This window comes from Cucurbita maxima, unplaced genomic scaffold (genome assembly GCF_002738345.1).
Source record: "Cucurbita maxima cultivar Rimu unplaced genomic scaffold, Cmax_1.0 Cma_Scf00031, whole genome shotgun sequence".
NCBI lineage: Eukaryota > Viridiplantae > Streptophyta > Magnoliopsida > Cucurbitales > Cucurbitaceae > Cucurbita > Cucurbita maxima.
Window position 1 is genome coordinate 1,973,934 of NW_019272047.1, and position 11,351 is coordinate 1,985,284.

Sequence of the window (11,351 nt, forward strand, 5' to 3'; positions counted from 1 at the left end):
TTTTTTTTTTTTTTTTTTTTTTTTAACACTTGTCATTCTCGCACTTTCTTAGCTGGTGGAGCATGAATACGACGCTTGTATATCGTTAAAATGTGGAGATTTCAGTAGAGCAGTTCTGAACTGTTTTTAACTGTTGGCGGATTGAATTACTCTCATAGATTCAGTTTTTGATTGTTGCTACTTCATTTGGGTTCTTTTTGAAATTCCACATAAAGTTTCATTGGGGGAAGTTTCCTTGACGACCGGGCTTTAATTACGGAACAAGTTAAAGAAGTTTGCTCTTTGTGTATTTCTTTTACAATATGCCAAATTTGGAAGGTTCGATTCTTCTTTCTATTATCAAACAATTCTGTGCTTGTAGACTTGCAGAACAGTGTTAATCTAATTTATCATGTACTTGAAGAATGAAGGGTATGATTGTAGACTTTGATTGATTTTAAACACTATTCATTTTATCAACGATAAAGAAAGGTTCTTCAAATAGCTTTACCTCCTTCAATAAAGTCAGGAAATAGAGGTTAGGGGAAAGAGATTTTCATCCAGCAGCTTTGCCTTGTGAAAGAAAGAGTGAAAGAAGAATTTGAGGATTTCTTCTTATTCACCGAGCAAAAGCAGCTAATTCATTTACTCGACTGTAAAGGATTGAATGAATTTACATTTCTTACTTTGTAACATTTTACATTTCAGAAATCCTGCCTGTTTTTGTCAGTGAGAAGATTGTGTGATCTTACATATGTGTACTATGAGAAGTGTCGGTATACTATTCCCGCTCTTCCTTCTCCTCTGTTGGTAACTGGGATATCTTTTTGGTCTTGTGCAGAATGTATATCTCAAAAAAAGCGTCTGGGAGGTCTGCTGTTTTTGCTTCCAAAGATTCTTGGCTTGGATGGCCTGAAAAACGAGGGTACTAGATGTCCGAATAATGGAGAGGGGATGATCAAGGATTTATTGGCTCAACTTGAACGGTTCCTCATACATGAAAATATACCTGTGAGTGAAATGAAAATAACTTCTGGAATTTCTTCACTTCACCAGATATTTCAATAGTTATTCAGTGCTTCTATGTTTGGTTCTTCTATATATGATTGAAACATTTGAACATTTAACTTCTTTTTATATTAAGTGCTGCTAGAAAGAAATGTGAACTTTATTTTCTTTCTACATTAAATGCACCCGATCTTTTTTCAGTCTGAATTATGACCACATTTTTGTATTACATTTCTTCAATATATATTTTCAATTTCTATTTTTTCTGAGAGTATCTATGTCGTTCGTTTCAGTATCCTGTATATTTTGCTTCAGAAGGTGATGATATTGATGCTGTTTTGGCTGATGTCAAGAGGAATGATGCCACTGGTCAGCTTGCAACTGCAACTACTGGCGGGTTAGTCGAATCTATTGTAACTTTTGGGTGCTTTAGTGGAGATTTTATATGGATAAATGAATTTATATCACAACTGATATAGGAAAGAATAGTTGTTTTTGGAATCACAAAATAATTTTTATCATTTATGATAATTTTGTATTATATTATATTTTTTTGATTCTGACTTCAATATGATTATTATGTTTTGTTTTTTGCAACATAAGCCTTTTATTGCAACAGGAAACAACACTAAGTATTGAATGTTGAGTTATATTATGTTCTCATCTTTTATATTCACCACTATCTCTAATTTTTTCCTCAGTTCTCTGTCTGATCCCCCTTTTGCATAAAATATTGACGATATTTATCTTGTAACTTCCTTTATCCTTAAGTTCTTGCCTAAGGAGTTAAATATCATTGTTGGCTAAAGTGTCGAGATTTCAATGAAGATTTTTCGAAAAATCTTAGAAATCTGTAAAGTTTCTACACTTCTCAAGTAACTTATAAAATCATGATTATTATTAATGTTGTTTTCTTTTTGTGAAATTCCTAATATTTCTGGACACTTTCGATGTGTTATTGACATTTGCACAGTGTTAAAGCAAACATCTATCAACCTGTAATATTCATATCAAACCATTCTGTTTTTCGTTTAAAAAGTGCTTGCAGTTTAAACTCTCCTTGTGCCTTTTGCAAGAGCTTTTATTTAATAGTTCATTCTCTCTTCAATCTTATTTCTCATAAAAAATAACTTGGGAGCTTGAGGATACTATATGATTGCTAATCTTCTCTGTGTTCATGTCTGTCAGATACAAGCTTGTTGTTTCAGCACCAGAACCAAGGAAACTTGTATCTTCCACAATTACAAACATTCAGGTACCTGTTTTGGTTTCCTTAAAATGTTAACAACTAGAATTGTTACATATAATTATTTATTTGAGTACAAACATTCAGGTATCTGCATTATGCTTTTAAGCAACACGTTGGAGACCAATTGATTGCCTTGAAATCATACATAATAGCGGATTGGAAATCCTTTCTAAAGAAAAAGTGTTTGGCTTGTTGGGTTTCTAGTTTTCTTTAAGATTGTACCCAAGCAATTACTGCATGGTCGAGTTTGTTGCCCTCTTTCACCTTTGTACATGCATGTGGTTTTTTACTACAGAAATAAATTATGACTTGCGCTCTGCCTTGAATGGATTGCTATGTTAATGAGACTGCTAATTTACATTATCCTAGCCCGCCCTTTTTTCTGATGGCTTCTCTGCTGCAGTACTTTTCATAATTTCCATTTTCTTAATGTCCATTACAAATTTCCACCTTACCCACCTTATGAAAGGGCACTTAAGAAATTTCCTCCTTTATATTGTGAGGTTTTATTTACCGGATTTTTTTTTATTGCTATGCTGGCTTAACCAAGGGCCATAGACCGAAGGAAAAATTTGACTTTCGGAGTATTGGGTATCCATACCACATGAGAAAGGTGTCCTAGGGATAATATCTGTGTAATGCTTTGTTTTGGACCCCCTAACCCCTTTCAGTTTAATTGGCCGCTCTGTCAAATCTCTCTGTTAAACTAGATTGCACTTACTGGAGACTTCCTTTGCTAGAGATATTTGGAAAGACCATTGCCCAAAGATCAATTATTTCCTACGGGAAATTTCTCACATAGCCATTAATAGCCAAGCTTTCATCCAAAGGAGATTGGCATTTGCTTAGAGATTTGGGAATGATACACAACGTTTATGGTTGGTTTTGGGTGTTTCCTAGGGATGTTAAGGAGCTTCTTACCACTGTTTTGTTGTGTCACCCCTTCAAGAAAGCCAAGGCCCTGCTGTGGATGCACATATCTAGGGCCTTCTTTTGTGTCCTTTGGAAGAAAAGAAACCAGAGTCTTGTAGGATTAAAAACACCCTTTTGACCGTTCTTCAACCTCATGGATTTTACATCAGTTTTGTAAATTTCATGCATCAACGAAATTGTTTCTTATAAAAAATAAAAAATAAAAAGTGATTTGAAATTTTCACATGGCATTTATGTTAATACTCTCTTTTGACCTCTAAAAATATTGGAGGGGTTATGGATACTGGTCAAGTGAGAGCTAGCGTGTTAAAAATACTACAGCCTAAATTCTGTATTTTCCTTATAACTTACCGTTTCCATTGTTGGTGCAATTGTCTAGTTAGTGTTCTGTTATTGAGTTGCTGTGATTAGCTTTATTCTCCCCTAATATTTTGTGTCTAATTCTTTTCAATAGTGTTACATCGTTTTTTCCCCTAAAAATTTGTGTCAGGGTTGGCTGCCAGGACTAAAATCTGACGGAGATGCTAGTCAACTCCCAACAATTGCTATTATAGCATCATATGATACATTTGGCGCTGCTCCTGTATGTTATTTGTTTAACGCACCAACAGTATCGACCATATTTTATCTATATTATATCTAGATGATGTGGATCCTCTCTCTGGTTGTAGGACTTATCTGTGGGAAGTGATAGCAACGGAAGTGGAATTGTTGCACTTCTTGAAATTGCAAGGTTATTCTCTCTTCTTTATTCCAACCCTAAGACAAGAGGAAGGTATAACCTACTTTTTGGGCTCACTTCCGGCGGACCTTACAACTATAATGGGACTCACAAGGTTCTCATCCTTTCTATGTGTATACAATTGTCATAATTCTTACTTGTTTTTATCATTACAATGTATTCCATTTACTTTATTTTCTTCATTTTAATTATTATGTATTTATTTATTTATTTTATTATTTACTTTATCACTGTTTCCAGTTCTCATTCTTTCTATGTATATACAATTGTCATATTTCTTGTTTTTATCATTACAAAGTATTCCATTTAGTTAATTTTCTTCATTTTAATTATTTTATTATTTACTTTATCATTGTTTCCATTTGTTGTCCACCAATGTAAAATATCGCTTTTCCAGTGGCTTCAAAGCTTGGATCACCGTCTCCATGAGAGTATTGACTATGCTATTTGCTTAAATAGTATTGGCTCATGGGATGACAAATTGTGGCTGCATGTCTCTAAACCTCCAGAAAATGCCTACATCAAAAAAATCTTTGAAGTAAGCAAATGTGCTTTTAAAATTTTAATGTCTTATGACTGTTATTTCATTGTAACGTGTTGATTGTGGAGGACTGGACTCTGTAGGATTTCTCAAATGTTGCCGAGGATTTGGGCTTTAAAGTTGATCTGAAGCACAAGAAGATTAATATTTCAAACCCTCGAGTGAGTAAATACACCTGAAATATTTCTTTTTTGACAGAAAATTAATTTTTGGCTGAAGATAATATTATGAAACTGTATAATTCGTATTTAAAAATTTGATATGAATAAAGGCATCTCAATCATGCAATATGAACTTCGAGGAAGATGTAGAAAATGTTGTTCAAATTACCACAAGCTAAACTCTAGTCACATTAAGTGAAGTCAAGTTTCATTAAGTTGAACTCATGTTGCAATTAATGATACATAAAAAAAATTAAGTTTCATTTGTGCGAAAATGGATTCAAGCTACTGCAAGTGAGACTTTATTCATTTTTGAATGGTTACAAATTCTTGGGTGGCTGATTGAAATCTACTATTTTCAAATTTGTAGTTTTTCATGAGTGTATTTTCAGTTTTATGATTTTTTATTTACTTTTTAGTTACATTTACATAATGACTATAATATGAAGGGTACAACTCTTGAAATGCCTCATGAAAGGTCAAAGAGGACTTGAAAAATGTGGTAAAAAAAAACATTTGTACTTTCTTTTAGTCTAGAGCTAAATTCTTTACAATTCTATTTAGTTTAGGTTGCATGCATAAATCATTCAATCTTGACTTGATCAATCTTGCTTGTGGAGTGATTCGAATCTTAAATAAAATTTCTTATCTTGAGATATTTGATCAATAAGGTAACTTGGATCTTCCCTTGAGTAATTCCTTAATTTTTTTTGGGGTTTTTGGATATTTTAGATCTAAAAGTCTTTTTTCCAATAAGTTTGTTAGGTCAAATTCTCGGGAGTTTCATATAATTTGGGATGAAATCATCTTGATTTGAAGTTTTTTAGCATCTGTGATCTAGGGGTTTGCATATCTTTAAGGTTCTTAGATTCAATTAGCTAAGGTTTTCATATCCCAATTCATATAAAAATTAAAACATTTATTGAAATGTTACATACATACATACATACATACATACATACATATATATATATATACATACATACATACATATATTAAATAGAAAGCGGAAGTAGAAGACCGTTTGAAAGGTTTTGTTCTCTCCCGAGAACAAGCCTAATTCCAACCTACCTGTTACATACATCCATTTACACCTACGATCTTTCTATAATAACAAGCCGAGGGTGTCCATGCCCTTGCTTATGTCATCCCTCGTGCTTCCCCACCCTTCGTTCTACGTGCGCATACAAATCTAATGGATGGTTTAGTAAGCCTGTCATTCTGCACATTGATGATACAAAAGAACTATAAAGATTTTTGTGACTGGACAACATACATCTCCGTTATTACATTTTTTCCCACATGATGTGTGCTATTTCCTTAGCATGGTATACTATTGTTACTTTTATTTTTATGATTATCGTAGTCCGCTCCATAATTCCTTTGTATGCTGTAGGTAGCCTGGGAGCACGAACAGTTTTCAAGATTGAGAGTAACTGCTGCTACCCTTTCTGGACTTTCTACTGCTCCTGAGCTTTTGGAAAGGACTGGAGGTTTAGTTGATAACAGGTTCTGTTTTTAAGAAATTAATCAATTTCTCGGTTCTGTTCCACTTCATGTTTGCATGTGTGCGTTATATATTTGTGTATGCGTGTTCTTTGTATTCTGACAAGATCATAACTTCCAACAGATCATTTTTGAACGAGAGTGCAGTTGCCAAGAGTATCAAGTTAGTTGCGGAGAGCCTTGCAGTAAGATTTGTCATGTCTTGCTTAGCCATAATCTTTAAGCTATTTCAACTTCTTCCTGTTTCCAACTGCTAGTGTTTTTTTTTTTTTTGGCAATCCAGAACTCATTTCTAGATTTGAATGTTTAAATATGTCACTCAACTTCTACTGTTATTTAAAAGTGGGGAGAGTGCACGAATACATTACATACATTATTGATTTTCAAATTGCAGATGACTCAGAATGTCTGCTGTATTATTTTATATTGTTTTTAGGATTCTCTAATGCATAATTCCTTTTATTTATGCAGAGGCATATTTACAGATATGATGGAAAGAACATACAAGTATTTGCAGATGATAGTAGTTTGGCAGTCCATCCAACATATATTCGATCATGGTTGGATCTTTTGTCACGATCACCTCGAGTTGCTCCATTTCTGTCGAAGGACGATCCCTTCATATTGGCATTGAAAAAGGTTTTATATCATAACTAAAATTGTTCCAGTTGATGCCATCTACTTTCATTTAGCTTCCTATACTGTATTCACCCAAAGACTGATTGATTGACAATCTGATAAAGAAAATAGAAGACAATGTTCTGAAACATGTAGATGTTCAACTTGGCAAGTTTCCTGTCATAAGATAACCCCTTCCTAGGCTGTTACCATTCTTGTCCTTTCATTCAGGTTAACCCGAAAATATTGCTCTAAAACATACATAAAATGCTTGGGGTTTTTAATTTTCAGCTGCATACAACATTCTGAATTTTGATAAAATTGCTGCCATCTTTTTGAACCATAATTTAAATTTGTTACATCATAAAATCCTGACATTTTTTTTTTAATATGGTGGAACTATTACTGTTGCTTCTACTCTATCCAAATGTGTCTTGCACGTTTGTGTGCTTCAAAAGTTTGCAAATCATTTGATCTAACACAATATCTGCGTGGTCAGTTAGTTTGACTGGGCTGACTCATAAGTCATACGAATACCTTAGGTTACTAACTCAAGTTACCTAAGCCATCGTCCAATGATATTGTTCTACTATTTTCAGGAACTGGAGGTCCATACCAGTGATGTGAGCTTGCAACATGAGCTATTCGATGGGATGTTCACCTTTTATGATTCAACTGCAGCTAAACTTCACATATATCAGGTACTTTGCAGATGAATGCTGAACTTGATTCTGTACTTGTATTTTCATGTTACAGATCCAGTTTTGTTATAATTTTCCAGCTTCTCCAATCACACATGCTCATTCTGAATCTACAGTTCTATTTTAGTTTGTACATAGTTATTTCCTATGTTCGAGTCAGCTGATTCTGGATCTGTGGTTATACATGCATGTGAAATGGGATGAGGGTTGCTTTCTCTATTTAAGTCCTTCGGTGTTCTTTCTTGACTTCAATCTAAGCAAGCTTTATATTTGTTGTTTCAGGTTGCTAGCGTGACGTTCGACTTGCTTTTGCTTTTGGCCTTGGGATCATATTTAGTTTTTCTCTTCTGTTTTCTTGTGATCACAACCAGGGTATGTTCTATCCTTTTCTTAATCAATTTTAGAAATCTCTCTCATGATATAAAATTATACCCGAACTTCTTTACATCTGCGTAAAACACTTATTTTAAATGCATTCTCAAGCACACTTTTAGAGTAGGTGTGACATGACTTTTTAAAATAATGTTTTTTTCAGTGAATCTTTTTTATAAGCACTCTACAGAAACACTCTCTAGAATCGATTTCAAGTGCTTTTAAGAATTTCTAAATTATTTTTATTATGTAATCAAACGTTATACAAAATCTTAAAAAGTAATTGTAATTGGTTAAAAAATGGTAGAAAAGCTCACAAAATGTTTTTGTTTCATAGGGTCTTGATGATCTGATCGGTCTATTTAGACGCCCTCCCTCCCGAAAAGTGAAAACAGCTTGATGAGTATTGTAGATTTTGATGCTTGGATTTACATCATTGCTGCCAAATTTTTGCCACCTAGATTAGACAGGCCATACACTATAGGGTCCAATGTGACAAGGTGTCAAACCAATCATCACAGCTAGATGGAACTGAAGGTTTCATTTCATGTGGTATTATTCCTCTCAGGATTTTCTCATCCTTTTCTCTTTTCCTGACATCCTTTAGTTATATCATCTGTGCCATAATAACGTTATTGTGTGCTCTCCGTATTTAATTTCGTACTGTTTCACCCTCAATTGTGGTTTCCACTTTTGACTAAGATTTCTTTTCTTGAAACTTGTTGGGTCTTATTTGGAGCACCGTCGATGTTAGTGGCAAAAATACATTAGATTCTGTTCAACAGTTAAAAGTCATGAGATAAGAGTTTTCTTTCCCTCCATTTTTTCAGAGAATTTGTATGGGATTTTGACTGTTGGTATTAGAATTAACTTTCAGGTTAGTCATTAGTTTGTAATTGTGTTAACTATTATCCAGTTCTATCAAATCTCTGTAGTATTTCTGTTTAAAAGCATGGACTTACTAAGAGATAATATACAAGATTTTATCTCACAAATTTCGAATTCGATTTCAAAATAGTAACGTTTCTGCTGCTTCACAAACTTTCTTTTGCACTTTCTTTTCATTTTACAGATGCTACAGTCTAGAATACATACTTTGTACATTATTATGATTGGTTAAATCTTGTTCCTGTTATATGGGCTTCGTACCGACAATGTATCGTGGAGCCGTTAGATGATTATAGCTCTTTATATCAAGAACAAATTAGGGTTCCTCAATGGAACTGTTTCCAAACACTGGTGAATTATTATTACCTGCTTGGACTTGAAAATGGCATCTTGAATGCCTGGATTTTAAGTTCGCTCAGAACTGATTGTTGCTTGTATCACTTACTAGAATTCTGCATATGGCATTCGGGTTGATTTTAAGGGAAGATTCCAGCGACAAATCGGGTTTGTGGTAATCATGAACCAGATAATCATGATTGTCTAAAACAATATGAATTCAACGTAGACAACTATATGAGACACTGTTCCATGGCCTCCACATTATAACCACCATCTAGCTTTTACTTTACTTGACTCCACTATTGTGTTGAAAAATGTAACTTACATGATTGATGGACTTAATTTCATTACTGGTTTTGAGCTTTGCTTTTATTTATGGGTATACTTTGAATCTATAATAATTCTCTACCTTTGATTCATGCACAAGCACATAGACTTACTATGCAAACTCGATCTATCTATATGAAGAAGAAATCATGTAACAAAGAGGGTTCTTATTTGTACAAATGGTACTTCGAACTTGGAATGAGCATGAAGAAATTAACGATACTTCTTTATCTTTTGAGTTGTTCTGCCGGATCGGTCGTTCAAAACCTTTGGTCTCTATCCGTACCCGATGAAAAAAATGGGATCACTTCTTATGGACTCGTTTAGACTGATTTTGATCTAGTTCATGGCCTATTAGAAGTAGAAGACGCTCTGTTGGGATTAGGATCCTCACGGACAGAAAAAGATTCCAGTCGATCTGTCGTCCTCCTCTCTAGGCCTAACTATGAGCTAGGGCATTCTTACGCAATTAACTCCCGTGGAAAAGAAAGGAATGAAAATAATATTTCATACATGTATATGTTTGTACTATGCATGATGGAAAAGTAATCTATGACTAATATGAAGTTATAAAGTCTCATTGTTCAATTCATCCGTAGTGATATGGTACAATAATAGCATGTTTATGCTTAGTACAATACTAATATATCATGAGACTAACAACCATATCCATACATGATCATACATGTTTGTACATTCTATTTCATTGTAGAACATGCTTTGCATAGGCCATGTTATAACATACATGATCATAGCTAATCATACATAAACATTTAATCATCGCATCATCATTTAATTCAATAGCTCCTAATTTAAAACATTATAATAGGTGTTATTCATGCATCAAACAACTCATCAAGCTCATAAGCTTCCACTGTTATGGAGTTTAATCCAAATGTTCTACACTCCCATGAGCTAATTATAGCTTAGGTAAACTCTATTGGAGTCCAATCTTACCTATGACCTTTAAAGCACCCGAAATTGATCTTAAAACTCATCCATAATACTAAAAAAAAACTTATTAGTTTTAAAAAGCAATTCTAAACTACTAAAAAAGTTACTGAATTGGCTAAAAGGGAGGATAAATGGATCTAAAAAGCCCTAAATTGGAATTAATTCAGACAAAAACACCTTAAACTGGTTTAAACCGATTGGATTAACCTGAAACCAGTACGCACTAATTGGATTAACCTTGAACCGACTTAAAATGGGCTTGAATCTGATCTGGGACGACTAAAATAGACGTGTTTTACAATTGTACATGTGAACTAGAGCTGAACAACACTTAAGTGTGTGAACCATAGTTGAATTGATGTTGGTGCTTGTGCCTGTTTTGACTGGATTGCTGGGCTCCGGGTAGTATGCATCTTGGCTCGACATGCTATGTATCATGGCTGCACATTTTCAACCGTGCGGTGTTGTGATCTTGACACGTTCACGACAAGCCTTGAGGGGAACCCAAGCTCAATCTACATTTTTCCCCATCTTTGTAGTTTCGCCAGATCTTAGGTGAGGTTTGTCTTCACCAACTGAACACAAATAGTGCAAAATTCAAGCTTGTTCGGCCACACACGCTGCTTGTGCATGCATGTTTAATCTTCAGCAATCCAACTGACTTACCTCTACACAAGGCCAAGTCATCCGACCCGACCTTACCTTACCTCTACTTGGAGTTAAGGCCCCTTAGTGCAACATCACATCTCAACTGGTCATTTAGGTTTCTAATTAACATTGTCCATATATTTTTATTCCATCTCAAGTACCGAGATGTTATCGGCCATTACAACTCGCTCGATCATGGTCATCGAGAATAGACCATGTGTCAATTCATATCACGAACATCTATCCTTCCAAGCTATATCAAGACATTGGACCCACTTGTGTCCATGCTAGTTTATTTACGCTTCTGGGAGGGGGGGCTCGCAAGCCCAACCACAACATTTTCTCTATCATGGCCACATCTCTCCTTGAAGCAAAGTAGTCCTTT

The 11,351-nt window shown here is 34.5% G+C and overlaps 1 protein-coding gene and 1 long non-coding RNA gene across 3 annotated transcripts in view; both read left to right on the forward strand.

Moving 5' to 3' along the window:
• The window catches only part of LOC111466578 (nicalin-1-like), a 9,552-nt gene extending 854 nt beyond the window's left edge, over positions 1 to 8,698 (forward strand). Inside the window, exons 1-14 of one of the 2 annotated variants that reach the window (XM_023111297.1) lie at positions 132 to 318; positions 821 to 990; positions 1,281 to 1,384; positions 2,176 to 2,242; positions 3,660 to 3,752; positions 3,841 to 4,005; positions 4,309 to 4,449; positions 4,536 to 4,613; positions 6,010 to 6,122; positions 6,244 to 6,304; positions 6,591 to 6,758; positions 7,337 to 7,438; positions 7,721 to 7,810; positions 8,148 to 8,698. In XM_023111297.1, coding sequence (XP_022967065.1) covers positions 303 to 318; positions 821 to 990; positions 1,281 to 1,384; positions 2,176 to 2,242; positions 3,660 to 3,752; positions 3,841 to 4,005; positions 4,309 to 4,449; positions 4,536 to 4,613; positions 6,010 to 6,122; positions 6,244 to 6,304; positions 6,591 to 6,758; positions 7,337 to 7,438; positions 7,721 to 7,810; positions 8,148 to 8,210 — 1,431 coding nt within the window. In that variant the 5' untranslated portion in view covers positions 132 to 302 and the 3' untranslated portion in view covers positions 8,211 to 8,698. Of the gene's footprint in view, positions 1 to 131; positions 319 to 820; positions 991 to 1,280; positions 1,385 to 2,175; positions 2,243 to 3,659; positions 3,753 to 3,840; positions 4,006 to 4,308; positions 4,450 to 4,535; positions 4,614 to 6,009; positions 6,123 to 6,243; positions 6,305 to 6,590; positions 6,759 to 7,336; positions 7,439 to 7,720; positions 7,811 to 8,147 lie in introns of those variants that run through there. The other variant, XM_023111296.1, reaches the window with a different exon arrangement.
• Positions 1 to 9,646, forward strand: part of LOC111466628 — a 15,202-nt gene extending 5,556 nt beyond the window's left edge. The window contains exon 3 of the long non-coding RNA XR_002714413.1: positions 9,568 to 9,646. This is a non-coding gene — a long non-coding RNA (uncharacterized LOC111466628). The remainder of the gene's footprint in view (positions 1 to 9,567) is intronic.
• Positions 9,647 to 11,351: the final 1,705 nt, after the last annotated feature.